Raw genomic sequence first — 26,454 nt, 5'->3', positions numbered from 1 at the left:
TGCTGTAAGTCAGAATTACATGGACCTAAATAAAAAGTTTCTTCTTTAAAGACTGTGTGTTCTTACAGCTGTAGACAGGTAAGTTCTCCGCTTGAGATTTGTAAAAATTTGTGTCAGTTCAAAGTAGTGAATTGAAACACATTTACTGATTGTAATGGGAGAGGTAGTTTCTGACTTCAAAAAATTTATGCTATATTAGGAAAGACTGACAAATCATTTTGATGTTATCGTTCTTATAAGTATAGAGACTTTAAGAGCACAGATTCGGGAAGGAAGGAGTTTGGAGAACGGATGATCAGGAACTGCTGCAGAGAAACTGAAGTCTGAGCTGTGCCGTTAAGAATGAGCAGAATTACACTAATATTCCAATGAAAGGAGAGCATTCTACCAAAAGAGGGACACTCAAAATGTTACTGCCTCCCACCTGCACACTCATTCCTTTTTTGTTCGCCTTCATTAGGATAAATTGGAAGGGTTCATGGACCATTTCATGAGGTCTATTTCTAATGCAGTTCTTGGGTTCATGTAAAACTTTGGGCCACCTTTTGTTGCACACCCATTCCTAGATTGTAATATTTCTAAGTTAGAAAAGAGTAAAAGAAAACCAGTTCAGCTATTAACTTAGGAATAATTAAATCCACCCATCTCTATTTCTCTGGCTCCTACTGTGGCTTCGTGACCAATGCTTACTTTTTTCCCCTGTTACCTTATTGTAACTCCCTCTGATATCCCTCCACCTGAGCTGCTTGCTCACTTAATTTTTCAGTCATCTCCCTACTTCTCTCTTCACTTGAATTCGTTACCCTCAGCCCCCATCTTGCCTGACTCAATGCATGCCATCTCCCTCCATTCCTGAGCAACTGGCCCAGGCATCTGCCAATTTGAGTCTCAATAATCATCCACTTTCCATCAATATTTGACCAACCTCTGGGCACAGTCTCACCCACACTGCTTACTTAGCCAAGGCATAGTCTGAAGCAGATTCTTACCCTCTTTCTGTAATTCTCATGCTAGGATTCATTGCTTCTTCCCCACAACCCCCAAAGCCCCCAATTACTTATATTAGTGTTCAATTGATATAATTTATTTAATTGTATTTTTTCTAATACCTGCAATTGTAGGTTTTTTCAGTATCTATACTAGTAAAACTAATTTTATCCTCTATGTTATTTCATTTTTTTGTTTATTGAAACTTTCATAGTGGCCAAATATTATTTTCCTTTTGATAACTCACTTGGAAGCATTTGTGAACCAACAAAATTAAGTAGTTCCCAAACTCACAAAAACTTAGATTTATGTGGACCAAGAACCCTGAACCCTGTTGCCCGTTCTTACCACCCTACTGTACTGGCTTACTATTTTCATTCTAAAACCTTCAGGAAAAATTTTACCATTTACTTCCTCTAATTTCACTTTAACCTCCTGATAGTTTTATTTCTTTGCTTAGCATTGGGTCCAGTAAGATCAAAGTCCCAGCTCTGCATGGGCCAGTCGTCACTGTGTTTCTACATCAGTGAACAGTGCAGTCTTCTCAACAATTAAGTCTATGTGAATATCAAGACTCAAAAGGCAAAGAGTAGGGGAATGAAATAGGTTAACAAGGCTTCGCCACTTTTCCTAACAAGACATCAAAGGGCTGAGGAAGGTAGGTTATTTTCACTGGAAAGAAGACTTGGTTTTGAGTCAGAAAATCTGGCTTTAGGTTGTAGTTTTGTCTAGGATACAAAACGAAGCATACTAGCTAGGTAACTTTGGCTAAATCTTTCAACCTCTGAATTATTTTCTCTTTAGTAAAAATAGAGATAATAGAGATTGAAATCATGTATGTGAAAGTACTTGGAAAAATAGTACGGTGCTGGGAATAACACAAGAAGTCATTATAAGGTAGATTATTGTGAGAGATAAATTTTAGATACATTTTCAAGTCATAATATGTGGTAACTTTCTAATACCTGCCTCATAGATTTGATTAACCCAGTGTATTCATTGGTGATTTAAAGAACAAAAATGATACTGGTACTATGTTAGTGAACAAAGTAAACATAGAATATTTATCTGTTTACTTTTTTCCCATTGCCTGTACAGGAGAGCCTTGAACTTAGGAATTCTTCGAGACCCTGGATCAGAAATTGAAGACAGACAATACCAAATAGACCTTCAGTCTATCAATATTGGTACTGCACAATGGGATCAACTAAAACCAGAGAAAGAAAGTGGCACAGGCGGCGTGCTAACAGAGAGTGAAAGAAATTCTCAGAATCCAGCCCTGGAGTGGAATATGGCCAGCAGGTAGGAAATGATTGAGAAATTTTCTCCACTTTCTAATATTTTATTGCCATAAGAACAGTTGCTGATATAATCTTTAGCATGCCCAACCTAAGTGTTCTGGTATTGCTTCTGCCTTTCATGACAAACATAAAGTATATTTTGTAATTGTAGCTGATGATTTTGCCTGGAAACCTGCTAGTCTTACTACTGTTAACACTGTAATTTTACAAATTTAAGATTGTGTCAGAATTTTATTTTTAAAGCTTGCTATTTGATGCAAGGTTCCTCCACTTCAGACTAAGGATACATTCACATTTTCCCTTGAAATCCATTGTATTCAAGGTCAGATTTATTTTTTTAAGTCTCTCCTTTCTGCATATAATAATAATATGAGAAAAGTATCAGTGGTTCTGCATTGGTTTTTTTCGGTCCACTTTAACTAAAAGCAGCTATGTTCACAGAAGACATTTTAAAAGGAATTAGCCCTGAATGTGAGCTATAAGATTTGTAGGGAGCCACTGCCATCTTACCTGGGCTATTCATAGTTCTCATCAGAAAGGTAGAGCTGCTTGCTGGAACAAAGGTGCTGGGCATTCAAGATACTTTTATATTGTAAAAAGATATACTTTGTATATTGTAAACAATTTTTATGATTTTAAGAAAATGTTAATTATTTTTCTTTTTTTTTAATTTATAAGATTCAGTAAAATCTGTTGCTTATAACATAGCATATTAGTTTTCTTTAAAACATTGTATGCAGACTATTATATGCCTTTTGCAATGCCGATTGCTTTTTGGTTCTGCCTCTTTACCACAAAAACTATATTTATCCATGTATTGGCATTAATAGTAATAACATTAATAATAGATTATATAATGCTTATCACTTTACATAATTTCACAATAATGGTAGAGATGAGGACTGTTTTCCTAAACCCACAAAGTAGCTAAGCCCTAGACAAGATAAAAAACTTTCCTAAGACCAAATACTAAGTGGTAGTCTGTATTCCTTATAAGGTTCTTCTTTTTCAGGTCCTCACATTCTTTTCTAACTTCACTGTGCTCTATTCATAATGAGCTTCCTGAAAATAGGATTGTCAGTTGCTACCAGGCTTTTGTATGTGACCTTCTCTTTGCCTGGAACTCTCTTAGCCCACCCTTTCCATTTGCCTCATCAAGTCTCAGTAGACATCACAGTTTCCCAGAAGTCTTCCCTGAGCTCCCATGATAGAAGGTTAGGTTCCCTTTCTGTATGTTCTTATCATATCACTTAGTGTATTTAATTTAATTCTAATAGCTGTATATGAGGTCTGACAATTAAGTTAGCAAACCCATCCTAGAAGAAGTGCTACATTCCTCATTGCTAAATATCACTATGGTCACCTTTGAAATACTCCCCTTGCGAAGCTGTGCACCAATGCCAGCACCTAGTCCACTCTTCAAAGCAGTTTTGGAACACCATCCTGTCCATTGATTTATCCCTAGCACTAAGTGCTTTGATGACATAAAAGGTATAATTATCGCCCTTCATTGACAAGTGATTGAATGTGCCCCTGGGAAGGAGTGTAAATTTGAATGAAAACTCTCTCTCTTGAAGGTACAAGCAGCAATCCCTGAAGGTGGGGGTAATGAGTGTTTTGGTCCTGAATGTAGGATCTGAGTACACAGTACATATCTGAGACTCCGTTCCTGATATCCAAACATCACAGGATATCAGCCAGGATCAAGTCCCCTCATTCCTCCACTTCAGTCATTCAGGTGTAGATAGTACCAGCTTACAAAACTTAACAAATTCTATCATGGACAAAGATGAGCCTTATCTTAATCAGGAAACTTTATGACCATCTGTCCTTAACTCAGCTATATCTCTCCTATTCACTCCTTAATTCATTTAATAAACAATTTGTGTGTGTGTATGTTTTAATAATTGATTGAGTTTGAAAGTCACATAATGTAAAATCAACCATTGAAAGTGAACAATTCAGTGGCATTTTGTACATTCACGATACTGTGTAACCACCACCTCGGTCTATAACCTCTGTCTAGTTCCAAAACATTTTCTTCATCCCTAACTAAAACCCCTTCCCCATTAAGTAGTTTTTCTGCACCCCTCTCTCTCCTCATTGTCCCTGGCAACCACCAATCTGCTTTCTGTCTCTAGATTTATCTATTCTAGATGTTGCATATAAAGAGATTCATACTCGTATCATGGTTTGTGTCTGGCTCATTCACTTAACAGTGTTTTGGAGGTTTATCCACATTGTAGCATGTGTTAGTAGTTCATTCGTTTTTATTTCCGGATAATATTTTACTGTATATAAATACCATAGTTTGTTTATCCATTCATCCATTGGAATTTGGGCTCTTTTCATCGTTTGGTTCTTGTGAATAATGTTGCTATGGACATTTGTGTACAAGTTCCTGTTTGAGTATTTTTTTTCAGGTATTTGGGATATATACCTAACAGTAACATTACACGGTCATATGGTGATTTTATGTTTAACTTTTTGAGGAGCTACCAAACTGTTTCACAGCAGCTGAAACATTTTGCATTCCCACCTGTAGTGCACAAGGGTTCCAATTTCTCCATATTCTCAACAACACTTATTTTTTCTTTTTTTGACTATAGCCATGCTACTGGGTATGGTTTTGATTTGCATTTCCATAACGATTAATGATGTTGAGCAACTCTTCATGTGGTTGTTGGCCATTATTATATCTTCTTCAGAAAAATGGTTATTCAAGTCCTTTGCTCATTTTTTTTTAATTTGATGAATTCTAATTGATCTTTTTTTTCCCTGTTGTTGTTCGTGCTTTTAGTGTAATACCTAAGAATCCATTGATGATTTTATTCCCATGTTTTATTCTGAGAATTTTATTGGTTTAGCTCTTGTAGTAAGGTTTTGTTCTTGTTGTGTTTTATCTATCCAACCTTATTCTTTTGCATCTGGATATCCAGTTGTCCAAGTACCAGTTGTTGAATAGACTATTGTTTCCCCATTGAATGTTCTTGGCACCCTTTTCAAAAATTAACAGACATTTCAACATTCAGTATATGCTGTAGAATGTCTTTTACCCTAGAGAAACAAGATGAAATAACTTCTAATATGTGTCTATCTCTTACAGAGCTCAGTATCTATTCAAAAAGACAAGCTAGTTAATTAACTATTAGAGTTCAGTGTGGATAGTGCTATGATAGACATAATTATAGGATACTTAGGATTATAGAAGAGCCACATTAAAATCAGGATAGACACAGTCCATGTACTTGGGACATCTCAGGCTAATAAATGTGACAGACACATAAACAAAACAAATTAACCTAAAATTGGCATAGGTACAAAAAGAAAATTTAAAGAAAGAACTGAATGATTAACTCTATGGGTGGGTTGTCAGGGAAGGTTTCACAGAGTACAGGGCTTCTGAGTTTGTTTCCACAGAGGATGAGTGGCAGGCGAGGGGAGAGAGCATTTTGAACTAAGAAAGTGGTAGATCAAAAGGCCAAGAGTATGAAAATGTGACATGTTTTATTCACTTCTGAATACCTACCACATAATATCATGCTTGGCACATAATAGATGCTTAATAAAGATTTGAGTAAATTAATGAAACACTAAATGATTAATGATTAAGTAGAGCTAACAAATCAAGTGACTTTGAATTAGTATTTCTGATGAAGTAATTCTGATAAATGTCTTTAAATGAGACAAGAAATGTTACATCTGATATAGCTTAGTTCTGATTAATCTTGACAGAAAAACAGATCCTTGGTATAATTATACTTTTGTTTTTCATTAAGTATTACAGGTAAAAGAGATACCCAGTGAAGAATAATTTGTTCCCTCCCCTGACCAGTGTTAAATGTCAACCTTTAATTGTTTTAATTTATGCCTCCTGAGTATATTAGTAAGATTTTGTCTTTAATCATAATGCATCTATGTGTGTATGTTAGGGAGCAGGGAAGTTAAGCATAAAGAATCATCAAATTCTAAAATGTGTAGATCTCTGCTTCCAAAGTCTTAATTTTTCAGCTGGGGGGTTACATCAAGGTTCAGTCAGCTCAGCAGAACCATAAGTGTTACAGCATAAAAATTTCTTCTAGGAATAAGACCTTATCCAATTATGGAAGAAGCTGGGAAGGAAAGGTCTAAGAGAGGGAGATGGTGGATGAGAGAAATGTCACTTGATAACGTGACCTAGGTAAAAAATTTGTGGCTCCCCAGGGAATCTTGGAAGCCAGGCATGTCCAGCAGCTGGAGGGGACTCCAGGCTGGTAGAGCAATCCATGGGGGTGACTGTGTCATGGGTGAGCCTACAGTGGCTGTTGGTCAGCACAGCCAATGGTCAACAAGAAGAGCTCATCATAAAGCTTGGAAGAGTGAGGACGAGCTGGAATCTGTCAGCACCTCTGCATCGGAATTTCACTGCATTTAAAACAGTATGACTTTCAGAGTATATTGGCTACTATTTCCTTTACACCTTCCAAATCTCATACAAATTCCTCTCTAAACTCTGAACCATTCTTATTAGCAAGTTGTTACAGAACAAAGCCAGTACAAGAAGCTAAGTGAGGAGGATTCTTGGCTTGTCCAATGGCACTTAAAAATAGAGTTAAGTGTAAAACCCTGGTTTGCTTCCTCTTTGTCAACTACTTTTCTTCTGCTCAATGCTCTGACCCCTTACATTTATACTAAAATTCATTGTTAGTTAATCACTTTTTTTCTTTTCCTCTTAGCAACCACTTTTACTACATCTGGGCTTATTTTATAATCTGAGGAAATGAAGTGCTGAGAACTAAAATAACCTGTACTGATGTCTGCCATATGCAGGTTACACATTCAAATCACTTTTGCTGTTTTTTGGGTTTTTTTTACATAGTGATATGGGGTGGGGGGTAGAAAGTTTATTTTTTAATTTCCTGAAAATACTAGTAAGACTTAATTCTCCAAGTTAATATTAATATAATTTTCTTGTTTATAGTATTGAAATATATAATTTGAATAGATTTTAAAATTATACATGAATAATAAATCATTTAGTTTTTATCGCAGTACTTTTATTTGGCCCTATCACTACCTGTGTTTGATTTCCTTGAGTAATTTATGTTCAAACTTCATTGTCAGAGAAGTATTTGCAGCTATTCATTTGTTTAAATATTTTGATGCACATGTACCAAATTGTATATTGTATTCTGCAGGCCTTTTCCCCCCACATAAGATTTGTTAAATCATTGGTGTTTGCTTAGCAAGCTAAATTTGAATTTGGCACAGTCCTGTGCTTTACAGGACTGGTAACATTGCTTTTGGGTTGATACTAAAGTGCCTGAAGCATATATTATTGACCTTAATCCTGAGAGATTGTGACTATTCCATCTGTGTTTTGATCTTTGATTTGTATTTTGTTTGAAGTGTAGTATTACCCAAATATTCACAGGAGCCCTTGCATATTTTGATTTGTGATTAATCAAACATGAGCTTTTCCCAGAATTTACCTGAAATCGTTAATAGCAAAGTAGAATGAAGCATTTTCTTTGTTCTTATTGTTCAACCTGAAAACCATCAAAACCAGCAGAAGATCTACTTCCATACCATTAATAAGACTTTTGTCTTATTAATTTGTGAGGATGTCAACCTAATGCCTAAGCAGAATTATAGAAGTTAGTCTAATTCACATAGCTCGTAGGTTAATGCCTGGAGTGACCAAAACCTACTTGAACTGTATGATTTTTTAAAAAGAGATAATCTTTTTATTATTTTATTTTATTTATTTATTTGGTTTCCAATGTGCTATTTTTATTTTTATTTTCTTTTATTTTCTTATTGTAGTTGGTATACAATATTATGTTAGTTCCAAGTATACACATAATGATTCAACATTTGTATATGTTATGATGTGATCACCACACTAAGTCTATAATAGTGTGATAACTTTGCACAGGTAGAGAAGGCTACTAGAATTGTATGATTTTATAGTAATTCCCTTAAACTTTATTGCGGCTTTACATGAGAGTATATGATTTCTCCTTCTCTTAAGGTACCTGGGAACTGGGTATGAAGGGAAAAGTACAGAGAGGTGTGGAAACATTCAGTAGGGGACCTAATCTTTTATCTCAAGGTTCTACACTTACTCAAGAAGTTAATTTGTAAAGATATATAAAACATCTGTGATCAATGCTATGGGAACTACAACCTAAAATGAGGGTGCTTTTTAGGGTACATTTAAATAAAATGATAGTACTAATTTAGTTTGGCAGAATTAAATAATGTTAAAATTCTTTACAAAAAAAAAACCAAACAAAAAATATCCCTCCCCTAAACAAACAAAATAATAAATCCGAAACTATGGTTAATATATTTATGATGGAGATCACAAGTGCTACATTTATTATAGACTCTAAAGAAAGTCTTATGAGCATGTCTATTGAAATATCCACTTAATTCAATTTTACTGAGATGTTCAATGAATAATAGCTTTGGTTATAGTTTCCAGTTGTTTATATCTGTGGTCTGGGACTCCTGTATCTGATTCTACTCGACAACTCTTTTCCCAAGAGGAAAAAACTTCAAAGTAAACTTCATGGAGGAGGGAGAAACCAAGGGATTGCTAAAAGTTTCTCAGAGAAAATGACATTAGAAATTGTGTGTTGATGGTATAAAAATAACTACACAAAATAATCATAAGTACTAGTCCTACCTTATGATTATTTTGTGTAGTTATTTTTTCTGCTAAACTGAGCTCCATGATTCCATCTTTGTCATTGTATTACCAGCACGTAGCTGAGGGCCTGACATGATAGTGGACTTTCAGTCCATGTTCTCAAAATTTCAGAGTAATAAATGCTATGAAAATAATATGACAGTACAATGTGATAAGGGCGACTGGGAGATAGATTAGGGCTCAGGGAAGCCTTATTCTAATACCTGAAGGCCAAGAATGAGCTCTCCATGGAAATACGCCTGGAGTGTTTCTGCCAGGAGTGTTCTGAGACCCTTGAATAGGAATGAGTTTGGCACATTTAAGGATCACACCTGGCTGGGAGGAGAGAAATAACAAATGAAGTTTTGGGTATGAAAGGACAAAATTATGAATGGTGTAGTAGGTCAGAGAAAGTTTGGATTTTATTTTAATTGCATTAGAAAGACACTGGATAGTTCTTGGGGGATAAAAAACACAATGGGTATAAACTCTGAAGTAAGTATTTGCTTTTTAAAGTTGTTAGAGACTACAAATTATCTTTATCTAAAAATAGGAGGAATTTCTACAAATGAGTATAGTTAAGCAAATTATAACTGTTTTCCAAGTAGCAGATTGTTTATAATAAATGTTTGTGAATATTAGTGTTTTTCATATTTAGGTATATTCATTATAAGGGATTATCTCACTTAATTTCCTCAACAAGTCCCAAGTATCTTCTCCTCAAGTATCTTCTTGCTGAAGCTCAGCTGTAATTCCATACCAAGAAAGTCTTCATGTTGCATAATAACTGTTCTGTGTGACCACAGACCAACTAGCCTTTTTTAATTCTATTATTTTAGAGGAATATTTTGGAAACCTTAGTACCATTTTTCCCAGTCTTTTATATTATGTGATTTTTGAAGTATGGTTCTTAAACTGCTTTAATATTTCCCACAAAGTCATACCAAAATGTATGTATGGAAGGTGGGCAGAAGAACCTTAGCATAAATATGCTGAGCCCAAGAAAAATGACCACAGCCTTCCTAAACATGTATTTGCATGAGTGTGTGTGGCATATAATTATGTCTTCTTGCTTAGTAACAATTTCAGAGAACTGTACTTTTCCTTATTTACAATCTACTACTCCCAGAGCTTAACAGAATAGCTATTGTCAACACATATGATTACTTTCCTGTTATTCAATTAGCATTTCATGATTGTTGATTTTTTTTTATCCTCAGATAGAGTTTTATAAGTTTCTGTGGGCTTAATCCTCTATATTACATGATATAGGTGCAAATCACTGTACCATTTCTTTGTTTCTGTGGACAGTGTAGAGATATATATTAAATTATTGTTAGAGTATATCAGAGAAATATTTCTTCCACAACCTTCCTAACCCCATATGCCATAACCCCATATGCCATAACATGCAATAGATAATTTGTTTTCTCTAGCTGATTTTAATCTCTTTTGTCTATCATAGGTGGTTACTGTTTTAGCAAGTTGTATCTAGTGGTGGATTTTATTGTATTCATGTGAACCAGGGCTCATTGTGCTTCCTAAATCTGTGTATTCCTATATTTCATCCATTCTGGAGAATTCTCAGCCATTCTCTCTTTACTATTGTCCCTTTTCCTTTCTTTCTGTTCTTTCATTTTGGATTTCCAATTTTACCTATATGTCAGAATTGCCCTTCTATGTCTCTTAACTTCTATTTTAGACTTTGTATTTTAAAATTTACTTTAGAACATTCCTGTAATTTTTTCAAATCTTAAATTCTGGTTTACTAATTTTTCTGGTTTACTGTATTTCTTAAGCAAATATAAAATGTTTTTTATCCATCTATTATGTATTTAATTTTAGTAGCTGTATTTTTTATTTCTGGAAATCCTATTTAGTTGTTTTTCAAATCTGTTTTGCCTTTTTTGATAGTACTTTGGGTTTTTTTCTTGATGCTTTTTGTTCCATCCTATATGTCTTTAACAGTTGTAAACTTATTTTATTGTTCATTATCAAAAGTTCTCAATGATGAATTTGACAATAGGGTTGAATTTTCTTGGTAATAAAGAATAATTTTTTATGGAGTATATAAAATGATCTCTGATTTATTAGAGCTTATCTTCAGTGGTCTTTGTTTCTAAGAATCCTTTTTGTCAGTTTGAGGGAATGTTTTCCAGAGGTTTTGCATTTCTTTCTGATAGATGCCCCAAGGTTATCAAAGATCTGATGCTAGTTTCATGTAAATAATTCAGAATGGGTATTTTTGAACCAACATAGGTAGTATAAATTACAGCTAGGAAACATAAATGAAGGATTTCCCATTATTTTTCATTTTCCAGGGAGATCTCTATTTTTTTCTATAAGCTCTCTTGCCTAGAGAGGCAAACTTCCTGGTTCTTCCCTGTGTCTGATGGGCAGATATTTTTCTGGCCCTTTAAGAGCCCCAGATATAGATAAGTAGATGATATTAAAATCCTTGCCATCAGGGATGTAAGAATTATCCTGTGGTCTTTATTCCCTTGATTTATTGAGGTGGTTAAGACCCTGAAGTCCTTAACAATATGAGTTAATACTTTGAGTTTTGTTTCTGTCTTTTGTTATTTTAAACCCTAGATTATTATCTAGTAAAATGTTGGCAGAAATTAATTCTTGTTGAGGTTATTTTTTCAATGTTACTATTTTCTTTAGAGTTCATCCTTCAAAATAGTTGAATCTAAAAAGACTGATTTTTAAAATGTATATCATCACCTCAAATACTAACCAGAGAAAAACACAAAAGTTTACACTATATACCAGAGAAGTTATGGTTTTATAGGACTGTTGACTTTTTAAATTTTTCTTTTTACCTCTAAAGTCATAGGTCTTTCTTATGTTATATAACTGATTTAATTCATCTCATAATGGGGAAAAACTTATGATATGGAAAAGCTTTTTTTCCATCAGTGCTTTAGTTAATGTTTGCTCTTATTTGGTTCCCTTTCATATTTCCCAGTTTAAGGTATTTTTAATAAAAGGTATATTTTAGCACTCCCCTATGATAGTATATCACATTGTTTCTCACATTGGTCATTTTATGGAATTTGAGCTATTAGGTTATAATTATGGTGTCGCTCAGGATCTCAAACTTTTCTCTGTATGCACAGATTTAATACTTTTTCCTGTTACCCTCTATTCACCAGATCTCTTAATTCTTTAAAATTGACTTGCTTGAAATCCAATACCTGTGTGTCACAGAACCAGATGATCCAATTTGCTTTTTTGGCAAGCACCATATAAAGCTCTGCTCACTGCAAAGTTCAACAAAAGATACTAGTACTCTCTAGACTACTCTGCTGCAAAAGCATGTAGGAAGACTTGAGTTTTATCTGGGCTTTTTCGCAAGACAATTTAGGCCAATCTCTGATCTCAACTTGATCATTTTATACTATAAATGAATAATAGGGACATATTTATAAGGAATATTAAATTAGTGCTTCCAAGGAACTTTTGAGGTATGGCTTGCTAGTTAAACATACAATTGTATCATTTCATAAAATGAAAACTGAGAGTATGATTAGTAGACCTGAGGATCTGTATTAGCACAAGCTTTGGTTTCTCAATATTGTTTTCCAGTTTCATCTTTCACCATATATGCAATACTTCCTTTGAAATTATTAGCAATTTTGAATGTAGTGTAGAAATACCATGCTAAATAACTAATCAAAGTGAGAATGTATAAAGAAAAATTAAAATAGAGGCCAAATACTACTCTGGTATCAACTTGCCCTCCAGGACCAATTGTGGAAATTCTGTTCCCAATGGGTGGCTTACCCTAGTCCCTGAACCTCCTTTCCTTATTAGTAATTTGAGGCTAATGATGATCCTTGCTTTACCTACTGGGTTGTTGTGAAGAAGCATGCAGTATCAAAGTCACAAAAGCCATTTCACGAACTATTTAGGGAGTAATAATCTGTGCGCTCAGATGATGGTTCTTAGAGCTTAAAAAAAGAAAGGTCAAAGATTAAAAGTATATGCTTGTGAACCTAATGAGTTTGAAAAGATGGTAGTTGTAAATTAGAAAGTCAGAGATATTAAAAATAGGAAATCAAAAGTTATCACAAAGTAGTGAGATTATTGTTGGTAACAAAAGAGATACTAAGCTATTTGCAAGAACAAAAGGAATTCAAAACAATTTGTTGAAAGGTGCTAGGATGTGACTAATATGAAAGTAATTAATTACATCTGAATTTCTCAGTGATTTTTTTAAATTTGGTGTCTTTTATAACTCTGAAGTTAAGTACTGAAGTTACAGAACTATGACTATAAAATATGCCAATAGGCACTCTCAAAATAATGTGATTTTGTCATACATGTTTATAGTACAAAGACTTGTACAAATTTAATGAAAAATGTTCTTCAAATAAATGAAATGGCTAATAGTTTTGTACTTTATTTTTTTAGCATACGGCGGCATCAAGAAAGAAGAGCAATTTTGACTCCCATTTTAACAGATTTTTCTGTCCGAATAACTGGAGCACCTGCCATCATTTTCACCAAAATAATTTCTCCAGAAAATATACATACTGAGGTTAGAACTTAATTTAGGTTTCATTTTCGTCTAAATAATGGAGCAGCTCCTCTTTGTATGTTAGGATTTTCATGGTTCCAGTGCATAGACTATCAAATTAGCTTATTGTTAATAAGTTACTGTTGTGACTAATAATTATTGAGCATGTTCTAGTACTGTTCAGCTATTGTTTTTTATGTTATAACTCATTTAATCCTCATAATAATCCTATTAGTTTCTCCTTCTCTGCTCATTTTACACATGAGGAAACTGAAGCATAGAAAGGCTAACCCCAATAACCTGTCCACATTTTCATAACAATAAGTAGCCGAGCATGGTATGAACCCATCTGGTCTGGTTCCAGACCATACACAACCTCTACAACCTCTTTGTAATGAAAGCAACCGTAATCCTGACAAATAACTTAGAGTTCTCACATGGGTTACCTTACAGAAGAGTTCTACCTGGAACAGCTCATTTAGTCTTCACAGCTTCCTAATGAGATAGATATTATTAGTCTCCATAGTTTATAGATGAGGAAACTGAGATCAAAAGAAATTAAGGAATTTGATCCATGTTATTAGCCAGTTAGTGGTAGATCTGGTTTCAAGTCTGATCACTACGATATCAGTGCCTCCCTGCCTAGAGTAGAAATGTAATAAAAATGTGATTCATCATAATTTAAAAAAATTCTTCATAGAAATTTGTTATACTAAAAACTTAATAAACTTTTGAATCAAAGTTACAGACAGTTGTTATGAAAAGTTCAAACTAATTAAGTACAAGTTAAATATAATAATCCAAGCTTATAAAACTTTACATTTCTTATTTAAATAAAAAAACAAAAAACAGTATTTTTTTATATGTTCTTATCTGATGTTTTAATAGCCCTACAGGGAAAGTTAGGTTAGGCATGGTATCTTATATCCACAAAAGGTATATAACGAGTAAGTCTGCTAATATCTTACAGTTACTTAGTAACACAATTGGTTTAAAATACATGAATATATTTATTTTCATCATTTACTTGAGGAATTAAATGAGAATTCTAACTATAATGCATAAACACAGAAATCTTGTGGGGGAAATGGTTATTTAACCAATAAAAAGGGGGGTGTGGTAGATAATCATTTCCTACCTACTGTTCTTTATGGTTTTATTAAAACCTGCTCTAAGCTGTGTAGTTTGTATTTGGACCAGTCATCAGTCTCCTTTAATCCATTCCCTTGGATGACACTAATAAGGAGAAGGTTGTTTTGGACTTTTCCAAGCATTTGAACATTGTCCACATGCACTTCATGACAAGAATCAGGACTTCTGCTTATTAAGTGAGGCTTCTGGATTGTTTTTCATTTCTGTTTTCCTTCACTGAATGGTTTTCCAGTGATGAATGTTCAAGTGACTCAGTTATGCAGAACAGCACCAGTTAAGTAGTGGACATCTATCTACCAATGCTGCCAAGATTTTAGCAGTTTGAAGAAGTGAAATTAATTAGTCTAGCTATTTTTGGCTTCAGCCCTCTGTTTTGTTATAAATCATTCGGAGTGTATCCTTTGGAGAATACTCAGGCCATACCACTTGTGATTGTAATTGCCGACCTACAATTGCCTGTTTACATCTGTCGGCCCAACCAGATTGTAACCTTCTCAAGAGCAGGTTGTCCTTCAAGGCCAATGTTCTTTGTTACATTCCAAGCACTCTAGGGTAGTGCATGGTAATTAGGAGATGCTCAGTAAATATTTGTAGGTTTGAATGAATGAACAAGACTGGGCTGAGGAATTACATCATTGATTATATATTAAAATAATGATCATAGTTTGGGATATGAAAAAGCCAGATGTATACGAAATGGTGAAAAATTCTTATTGTTAGTTTGTTGCCCTATAACTAGCACATAGCCTGGCTCACAGCAGGCCCTCATAAATGTTTATTAAATTAATCCATTATACTGTGTCGAGTGGCTGTGCTCACCATTTCTGCTATTCTCATTAACAAATGAACTTGAGTCCCAGGAAAATTCATCAACATAGGGTCAAAAAAAGAATGATAAATTATCATCGAATGGCTATCATGTTTCTTTATCTATATTCAACCTTTTTTTTTTCTTTCAGGAGATTTTAGTGTGTGGCCATTCCTTGGAAGTGAATATAACCACAAACCTGGACTTCTTCCTAAGTGTGGCTCAAGTTCAACTCTTACATCAGTTAATAGTAGCAAATATGACTGGACTGGAACCATCAAGCAAGGCCACAGAGGTAACTATTACCTGATTTTGATTAGGCTTGCTGCAGTTATGCCAACTTTACATTTATAATAGGAAAACTAAATTAAATTAAATGCTTTCTGCTAATTATTCTATATTTAATTTTATTGAAAATGTGGTCATAAATCATTTTGGATTGGTATTCTTTAGTTTTGAAATTTGTTTGGTCTTTTTTCCTATAATTCATCATGCACCTTTGCAGTTCTGCTGTGGCCTAGCCTTAGAAAAGCCTCTGTAAAAAACATGATTTTATTACCCTGCTGCAATTTTTAAAGTACAATGCAAGAAACCTGGGATAGCTTTTACTTACTCAGATATATTAAAGGGATAGGGCCTCTTTTTGGAAATGAACTCTTAAGAGTACTATGGGAATATCTTTAGTAAGTAACTTCTAAAACGTGCGTTTGCCATGCTCAGTGAAGAATGGATACAATCATAAAAGTTGAAAGCCTGCCTAGAATTTTAATTCTGATCTGGTGTTCATTGGATGCCTGCATTGTAACCACAAAGCATGTCAGCATGAAACAAAGAAAGCTGCTTGTTAGATGCTTCTCAAGATATGTTTTCTTTGCCTTTTTTTCCATAGTTCTATGATCATATCTGTAGTTACAGTAAAACTCAAGTTAAGAAACCATTTATCTGTGAAAAGGACGTTGCTTTATTTTTGTCATGAGTTATGCAAAATGCTCTAAGTTCTCTTTATTAAAAAAGAAGGGAAGGAAGAGATATTTACTGAGAGCCACTTGATGCTGGGCAATGTGCCAGGTATTTTAATGTAAGTTAAGTACTATCTTCAAGCATGTTATCATAGCTGCCATGTGAGGTAGAGATGGGCATTATCACCATTTTACAGATTGGGATCTTGGAGCTCAGAGACAGTGAGTGACCTGCCTGAAATCACACACTTGGCTGAAAATTGTGAATGTGAGATTGGAATTTAGGTCTTTCAATTCTGTGTTCTTTCCATTCTGACATAGTTCATATACTATAAGCGTGCTGGACCTGGAGAGTTACATTAGTCTCTCAGTCTTCTTTATTTTAAAAAAACGTTTAAAAATGATAAAGCCTTTAACTTCTGTAAATGAAGATTCTCTAACTGTATCTTTTACCACCCATAATTTCTGTTTGCTCAGTATCTTTTTAAAAAGGACTATGAAGCCATATATATATATATATATATATATATATATATATATATATATATATATATATATGTATTCTTCAAAATATTGACTTTTTTTCCAATATAGATTAGACAATCCATAAAAATATAATTATATGACTTGAAAATAAGCAGAGCAAAAAATATCTCCCCATGGGATTTTTGATGAAGTCCTTGAAGCAAGTTAGGTTGGAAACAGCATTTTACATTCCTATATTATTTGTGCCTCTAACATTTTTATGAATCTCTAACATCAGTGACATCTCAGATTTTTGATGTGTTTTAGGAATTTATACAACTTGGCAAGTCAATTCTTAACTATTTACCTATCTTCTAATATCTATTAGTAGGATCTGATTTCAATAAATGAAGGGACACTTAGAGTTAGATTACTAATGACCCTTACCTGGATGTTGACTCATCCCTCATAGTTTCATAAATGAGCTAAGCATTGTGTTTGCTTTTTAAAAAACGTGTCTGTGGCCCTTTGTTCCTTCTTGGAGATATTTAAATACAATACACTGAAAAGTAATTAAGACTGTACATTTTATTTTATGCATATTTTACCACACTATAAAAAAATTGTACAGACTAATGAAGAAGGACAATTTGGCCCTGTCCCCCACAGCCTCACTGGGGTGTGTCTGTGAAAATGTCAGTAATGAAAAAAGACTTTCAGAGGTTCCACTCAAGATGGTGGTGTAGGTAAATGCTGTGCATACCTCCTTCCATGACCACATTAAAGTTACAACCAAATTATAGAACAACCTGGAGCACCACGTGAAAACTAGCTGAACAGAAGTCCTTTTAAGTATATAAAGAAGAAGCCACATTGAGACAGGTAGGAGGGGCAGAGATGGAAAAGGGGCTGTCCCACACCCACGTGGGGCAATTGAGAATCAGGAGGGATAATTCAGCTGTAGAGGTCTCACCTGAAAAGCTGGGAGTCCCAGTCCCACACCAGGCTCCCTAGCCCAGAGCATCAGTGCTGAGAAGAGGAGCCCCACAACATCTGGTTGTGAAAATCATTAGGGATTCCATTCATCAGGATGAGACAGATGGCTGCTGGGAACCCAGACTTCCTCTTAAAGGGCCCGCACATATACTCTCTCACTCCCAGGCACTCACTATGTGCTCTGGTGGAGGGACGGCAGCTCGGGAGGGGCCGGAGATATACAAGGAGAGACTTGAGTTGTGTGGCTTCAAGATGAGGGCTGGAGGGACAACTGTCATTGTCCCTGTGTTGAGTCATCCCCCCACAAGGCCAAATCTGAAACTGTATTAACCTGGTTAACTCTGCTAGCTCTAGCCTCCTGGCTCCCTGAGACCCTGCCCCTTCCAACTCACGTACCTCTGGAGGCTCTTATGACAGCTGAGCTTTATGGGCTCCCAGCAGGTGAGGGGCAGATCTCAGGGTGCCCTATCCCTTTTGCTGAGCTGCCCCAGGCTCAATAATAGTGGTAGCTCACCTGGATTCCCAATGTAGGTTGCTCCCATGCTCTACCAGTTCCAACACAGGCAGCTATCAACTGAGAATCACTGTAGCTCTTACCAGGTAATGCCGGGCATGGTCACAGGCAGCGGCTGACGTTGGCCTACACCGGAGCTGCTCTCAAGAGGCCACAGAATAAACACCTATTGGACAGCTTCAGATTACACCAGAGCACCACTCGATTACCTCACAAGTGGCATATTCAAAGGGTGGTCTCCACAGGTACCAGAACTCACTTGGGCAAATTCCAGTTCATGGGGACAGCCCTCGCACAGTTCTTATACTGTAGTCATGGCCTGTCCTCACAGCCAGTCAGCATGAGTGTCAGCTCCACTTACTGACAGGTCAAAAACAGTCAAAGTTCAGCTATAGAAGGAGGGCACACACAACCCACACAAGAGACATTCTTGGAGCACCCGGCTCAGATGGTCAGAGAGACTGCACCACTGGGCCCCACAGGACTAGGCCATTCTTACTACATAAGACCATTTTGCCAATACTGGGAAACATAGTCAATCTACCTAATACATAGAAGCATACACAGGAAGGCAGCCAAAATGAGGAGATAAATATATCCCAAATGAAAGAACAGGAGAAAACTCCAGAAAAGGACCTAAACAAAATGGAGGCAAACAATCTGCCATATACACAGTCCAAAACATTGATTATAAAAATGATCCAGGATCTGAGTGAGAACTTCAACAACGAGTAAGCATAAAAAATGAAATAGAAACTGTAAAACAGAACCAGTCAGAAATAAAGAATACAATAACTGCAATGAAAATACACTAGAAAGAATCTACAGCAGATTGGATAAAGCATAAGACTGAATCAGCGATTTAGAAGACAAGGTTGCAGAAAACATCCAATTAGAACACCAGAAAGAAAAAATAATTTTAAAAAAAGAGGATAGTTTAAGGGACCTCTGGGACAACATGAAGCAGAACGACATTCACATCATAGGTGTACCAAAGGAGAAGAGAGAAAACAAAGGATTGAGAAGCTATTTGAAAAACCTATTTGAAGGATTGAGAACCGATTTGAAGAAAATTTGCTTAACCTGGCGAAGGACATAGACATACAAGTCCAGGAAGCCCAGCGAGTCATAATTAAGAGGAACCCAAAGAGGCCCACACCAAAACACATCATAATTAAAATGGCAAAGGTTAAAGACAAAGAGAAATCCTAAAAGCAGTAAGAGCAAGGCAGTTAGGTACCTACAAGGGAGCTCCCATGAGATTGTCAGCTGACTTCTCAACAAAAACTTTGCAGGCCAGAAGGGATTGGCACAGACTATTCAAAGAGTTGAAGAGCAAGGACCTGCAACCAAGACTACTCTACCCAGCAAGACTGTCATTTCAAATTGAAGGAGAGATAAAGAACTTCCCAGACAAGAAAAAGCTAATGGGGTTCATCACCACCAAACCAGCAGTACAAGAAATGTTAAAAGGACTTCATTAAGAAGAAGGCAGGTGAAAAAGAGCATCAATATGAATAATAAAATGGCAGTAGCTATGTATCTATCAGTAATCATTTTGAATGTAAATGGATTAGATGTCCCAATCAAAAGACATAGGGTACCTGAATGGATAAGGAAACAAAGCCCATATATATTCTTTCTACAAGTGATTCACTTCAAATTGAAAGACACACACACACTGAAAGTAAAGGAATTGAAAAAGATATTTTATGCAAATGGAAACAAACAAATTCTGGAGTAGCAATACTTATATCAGGCAAAATAGACTTTAAAACAAAGGCTATAATAAAAAAACAAAGAAGTACATTTCATAATGATAAAGGAATCAATCCAGTAAGATATAACCCTTGTAAATGTTTATTCATCCAACATTGGAGCACCGAAATATGTAAAGAATGTATATATTGATGGACATAAAGGCAGAGATTGGCAGTAATACAGTAATAGTAGGGGACTTTAATGCCCCATTGACATCAATGGATAGATCTTTCAGACAGAAAATCAACAAGGAAACAGCAGTCTTAAATGACACATTAGACCAGATGGATTTAATTGATATTTTTTGAGCATTTCACCCCAAAGCAGTAGAATATACGTTCTTTTCAAGTGCACAGGAACATTTTCCAAAACAGACCACATGTTAGGCCACAAAACAAGTCAATAAATTTAAGAAGAGTGAAATCATATCAAGCATCTTCTGTGACCATAAAGGTATGAAGTTAGAAGTCAATTTAAAGAAAAACACTGAAAAACACACAAACACATGGAGGCTAAATAATGTGCTACTAAACAATGAATGGGTCAACAGTGATGTCAAGGAAGACATCAAAAGATACCTTGAAACAAATGAGAATGGAAACACAACAACTCAAAAACTATGAGACACATGAAAGCAGTTCTAACAAGGAAATTCATAGTAATACAGGCCTACCTCAAGAAATAAGAAAAATCTCAATTAAACAATCTAACATTACACATAAAAGAACTAGAAAAAGAACAGCAAACACAGCCCAAATTTAGTAGAAGGAAGGCAATAACAAAGATAAGAGCAGAAATAAATGAAATAGAGTCTAAAAAAAAACAACACAAATGATCAATGAAACCAAGAGCTGTTTCTTTGAAAAGATAAACAAAGTTGACAAACCTTTAACTAGACTTATCAAGAAAAAAGTGAGAGGATCCAAGTAAATCAGAAATGAAAGAGGAGAAGTGACAGCTGACACCACAGAAATACAAAGGATTATAAGAAAATACTAAGAAAATGTATATGCCAACAAATTGGGCAGTGTGGAAGAAATTGATAAATTCCTAGAAACATACAATGTTCCAAGACTGAATCAATAAGAAACAAAAAAATCTGAACATACTGATTACTACTAATGAAATCAGATCAGTAATCAAACAACTGCAAACAAACAGAAGTCCTGGACTACATGGCTTCATCGATATATTTTACCAAACATCCGAATAATCATTAACACCGATCCTTCTAAGACTGTTCCAAAAAATTCAAGAGGAGGGAAGTCACCCAAGCTAATTTTAAGAGGTCCTCATTACCCTGATTCCACAACTAGACAAATTACAAAAAAAAAAAAAAAAGACAGAAAAATATAGGCCAATATCCCAGATGAACATAGATGTGAAAATTCTCAACAAAATATTAGCAAAACGAATTCAGCAATACATTTAAAAGATCATACGTGATCAGGTGGGATTTATTCCTGGGATGCAAGTTTTGTTCACTATTTGCAAATCAGTTAATGTGGTCCACCACATAAACAATATGAAAGATAAAAATCACATGGTCATATCAATAAATGCAGAAAAATCGTTTGACAAAGAATTCATTTATGATAAAAACTCTCAGCAAAGTGGAAATGGAACTTATCTCAACATAATAAAGGCCATTTATGATAAACCCACAGCTAACATCATACTCAACAGGAAAATAGAAAAGTATTTTTCTTAAGATCAGGGACAAGACAAAGATGTCCACTTTCCACACTTTTTTTCAACATAGTGTTGGAAGTCCTAGCCACACTAGTCAGACAAGGAAAAGAAATAAAAGACATCCAAATTGGAAAGGAGGAAGAAAAATTGTCAATCTTTTCAGATGACATGATACTATATATAGAGAACCTGAAAGATTCCACCAAAAACTTTTTAGAACTGATAAACGAACTCAGTAAAGTAGCAGGATTCAAAATTAATATTCAGAAATCAGTTGCATTTTTATACATCAGTATTTAACTATCAGAAAGAGAAATTAAGAAAACAATCCCATTTACAATTCCATCCCCCCAAAATAATAAAATACCTAGAAATAAATTTAACCAAGGACATTAAAGACCTCTACATGGAAAATTATAAGACATTGAAGAAAGAAATTGAAGATACAAATAAATGGAAGCATATGTTGTGCTCATGGATAGGAAGAATTAACATCATGAAAAGGTCCATACTACCCAAAGCAATTTATAGATGCAATGCAATCTCTGTCAAAATACCAATGGCATTCTCCACAGAACTAGGACAAATACTAAAATTTATATGGAACCACAGAAGACCATAAATAGCCATAGCAATCTTGAGAAAGAAATACAAAGTTGGAGTTACCACGCTACCTGATATCAAACTGCTACAAGGCTATAGAAATCAAAACAGCATGATACTGGCATAAAAACAGACACATACACATAGATCAATGAAACAGAATAGAGAGCCTAGAAATAAACCCATGCCTATAAGATCATTTAGTCTGTGACAAAGTAAGAATATGCAATGCGGTAAAGACAGTCTATGCAATAAATGGTGTTAGGAAAACTAGACAGATATGTGCAAGAAAATGAAACTAGACCACATTCTTACACCATATACAAGAATAAAATCAAAATGGATTAAAGACCCGAAACCATAAAAATCCTAGAAGAAAATATAGGCAGTAATATAGACATTGCTTTCAGTGATATTTTTTCTGATTTGTCTCCTTGGGCAAGGGAAACGAAAACATAAACAAATAGGACTCATCAAACTAAAAAGTTTTTAACAGCAAAGGAAACCATCAACACAATGAAAAAATCTACTCAATGGGATAAGATATTCACCAGTGATACATCCAATAAGTGATTAATATCCAAAATTTACAAAGAATTTGCACAACTCAATACCAAAAAAAAGCAAAACAAAAAACAGTTCAATTAAAAAATGAGCAGAGGCCCTGAGTAGACATTTCTCCAAAGAGGTCATACAGATGGCAAGTAGACTTATGAAAAGATGCTCAGTTACAAATGATCAGATAAATGAACCAGTAAAAACCACAATGAGCTATCAACTCACACGTGTCAGAATGGCCATCATCAATAAATCAACAAATAACAAGTGTCGGTAAGGATGTGGAGAAAAGGGAACCATCATGCACTGTTGGTGGGATTGTAAATTAGGGCAGCCACTATGGAAAACATTATGTAGGTTCCTCAAAAAATTAAAAATAGAACTACCTTATGACCCAGCAATTGCACTCCTGGGTATTTATCCAAAGAAATCCAAAACACTAATTTGAAAAGTTATTTGCATCCCTGTGTTCATTGAAGCGTTATTTACAATAGCCAAGATATGGAAGCAACCTAAGGGCCCATCAATAAACGACTGGATAAAGATGAACTGGTACATATATACAATGGAGTATTACTTGGCAATAAACATGAAATCTTAACTATTTTCGACCACATGGATGGACCTAGATGTTATTATGCTGAGTGAAATAAGTCAGACAGACAAAGACAAATACCACATGATCTCACTTATAGTAGAATCTAAAGAACAACATAAATAAGCAAAATAGGAACGGACTCAGAGATAAAGACAACAAACTGATGGTTGCCAGAGGGGAGGGTGGTTGGGAGCTGGGTGAAAAGGTGAAAGGGTTAAGAAGTACAAATTGGTAGTTACAAAATAGTCCTGGAGATGTAAAGTACAGCATAGGGAATATAGTCAGTAATATTTTAATAACTATGTATGGTGTCAGCTGTGTACTGGACTAATCAGGGGGATCACTTCATAAATTATGTCAATATCTAATTACTATGCTATACACTTGAAACTTAAAATAATATTGAATGCCAACTATAATTTTGTTTTTTAAAAAAGTCTGCACAGTTCAAACCTGTATTGTTCAAGGGTCAACTGTACTGAGTTTGTCACAGAACTAATAGACTGTTAAAATCCAATTAGAGATTACTAAATATGTGTAATTTTTTAAAAAAGACCTTTAGTGAACTGGAAGGTTATTTTTCATAAATGATTAGCAGAACTCACTTCTGATAGTCTGTGAACATAAGGACTTTTTAGCTACATAGAATACATGCTTATAATAAGTCACAATATATTTTGAAAGAGCTGGTTACTTTTAAAACAACCACATTGCTATAATTTTTTAAAGTTCTTTCTGGGAATTGAAGACATTTGAAAGATGAATGTGGCTGGATTATTGGGGAAGTAGAGGGAGGGGTATGTGTTTTTTAAAAATGTTTATCATGACATTATGAACGATTACTATTTCATAAGAATTATGGATTAATAATGGAAATCCCATTGATCAGGACTCTAGAAAGAGCCCTGTGAATTACAGACCAGTAAATGTTATGTGAGTTTAAACCCACCATCTGATGGACGGTGTTAATTTTTTCAGAAAATGTTTGACAAGGTTTCGTTTGAAAGATGAATTTTAAAAATTATTCAAGAATGTGATAGAGGGATATTTGTTAGTAGAGGAAACATATCCACACTTTAAACAAAGGGGAAGAAACATGGACAAATCTTTGGAAGTAGAAGTGAAAACAACTGAAAAATCTAAGGATTTTTGCTAGAAACAACATTTAACATTAATCTTAATTATATGGACAACTAACATATGATGAAACTTTCAAGTACATAGCTGAAAGAGAAGTACTTTAGGTAATAAATGACCAGTTGATGGTTTCGACAAATTTCCTCCCAAGTTGATCAAAACCTTTCTCGTAGTTTTGCTCTGAAAAATGTAATCTAGATGGAGTGTTGCTATCGTGATTGACACAATTGGTTTACCCTTTCAAAGATTCTTTACTTAGAAGATGGTCTTGGTCCCGTGAAGGTTGAATTATATAAAAGTGAATATTAATAATATAATCATAACATTCATGTAATACAGATAAAGGAGATAGTTTAATTACATGTACCAATAAATATCAGGAAACATTTGAAAGAGAATGTGAATAAACAAAAGAATTAAAGATTTTAATTTGTGCCAGTCTATTTATTGGGTAATAATAATACACGCCATTTTTATGATAAGAAACAAAACATTATTGTAAGATTTTCTAAAGCTATTATTATGCAAGATATGATAAGGAATTGTTCAAAAACAAAACAGAAAAAATTCTACCTTTATGTCATTTTTACTTCGTTGCAGTCACAAAAAAATACAACATAAAGAAAGATAATTTCTTTGTGTATTAGGTTAAAGTATTAGGGTGATTTAAAATGAAAAGAAGAAAACTGAGCAATCTATCTGAAATCGGTAAACTCATAAATTATGTAGATGAGATATTAAAACTAGCCTGTTAACTTGAAATAGAAATGGTTAGTTTATTTTTATAATGCAATGTTATTTTTATGAAAGTAATATATAATTTAACAATCAAATGTTGCTAAATTAAATATATCAAAATAGTATCAGTCCCCTGATACCCTCACCTCATCCTGCTTAGCCACTTTTCACCCTGTAAACCTTTTATCTCTCTATTTTTGAATAAAATGAATAGACACCTCCTGATTTACTCATGTTAATATTACCTATACACTTGTTATTTATTGTAGATGTGGATTCCATCTTTTACACTTTCTTTCTCCTCTTTCTTATGTCAGTTTGTCTATATGAATTGTTATCACTGTAAAGACTATATAAATATTATTCACTGCTTACTGTCTTGTCTTTATACTCTTTGTTTTTTCCTAATGTTAACCATTTTTACATTTTTTATTTGCTCAGTTGTTTTTTAAATCTCTACCTCTTCTTTCTTTCTACCCCACCCCACCTCCCACCAGTGATTCTACATAATGCCCAAAATTTAACTTTTCCCCCTTTGAAACTTATAAAATAATGTCATGTCTGTTTTTCCCCTTGGAACCATTTTACCTAAAGTCTTCTTTCTGCCTTTTCTATTCTGGACTGTTACTTCTCAGACCTGCTGCTCACTTGTCACAAAAGAGCCATATTAGGGAACATTGATTTTTTATTTTTATTTTTTATTTTTTGGTTAAAGTAAAGAGAGAAATTATAGGGTATCAAGTAAGTAAGGGTTTTTTTTTCCTATGAAAATAACTTAGTAAAAATTGTCAATATCTTTATCCTACCATCCCAAAATATTAACTGTTTGAATCTCTGTACAGAAAGAGTACAATAGAAAAATATTGTAATAGGGTTTATTATACATCCCTAATATAGTTTACTTAAGTGTTTTTATAGTTTGCTTTAAAATAGAATATAGTATGTTGGACTTTTTTACTATGAGTTATGATTGAGTGTATG

At 34.4% G+C, this 26,454-nt stretch overlaps 1 protein-coding gene across 8 annotated transcripts in view; it reads left to right on the top strand.

Moving 5' to 3' along the window:
• Positions 1-26,454, top strand: part of VPS13B (vacuolar protein sorting 13 homolog B) — a 735,829-nt gene that overhangs the window by 439,953 nt on the left and 269,422 nt on the right. For all 8 annotated transcript variants that reach the window (XM_074316465.2, XM_019757646.3, XM_019757649.3 and 5 more), the window contains exons 31-33: positions 2,086-2,289; positions 13,387-13,513; positions 15,604-15,747. In XM_074316465.2, the coding sequence (XP_074172566.2) occupies positions 2,086-2,289; positions 13,387-13,513; positions 15,604-15,747 (475 nt within the window). The remainder of the gene's footprint in view (positions 1-2,085; positions 2,290-13,386; positions 13,514-15,603; positions 15,748-26,454) is intronic.

This window comes from Rhinolophus sinicus, chromosome 6, assembly GCF_057876585.1.
Source record: "Rhinolophus sinicus isolate RSI-liver-muscle chromosome 6, RSI-T2T, whole genome shotgun sequence".
In the NCBI taxonomy this organism is placed as follows: domain Eukaryota; kingdom Metazoa; phylum Chordata; class Mammalia; order Chiroptera; family Rhinolophidae; genus Rhinolophus; species Rhinolophus sinicus.
The sequence above is the reverse complement of the archived record's forward strand: the minus strand, read 5'-3'. Positions and strand labels throughout refer to the sequence as shown.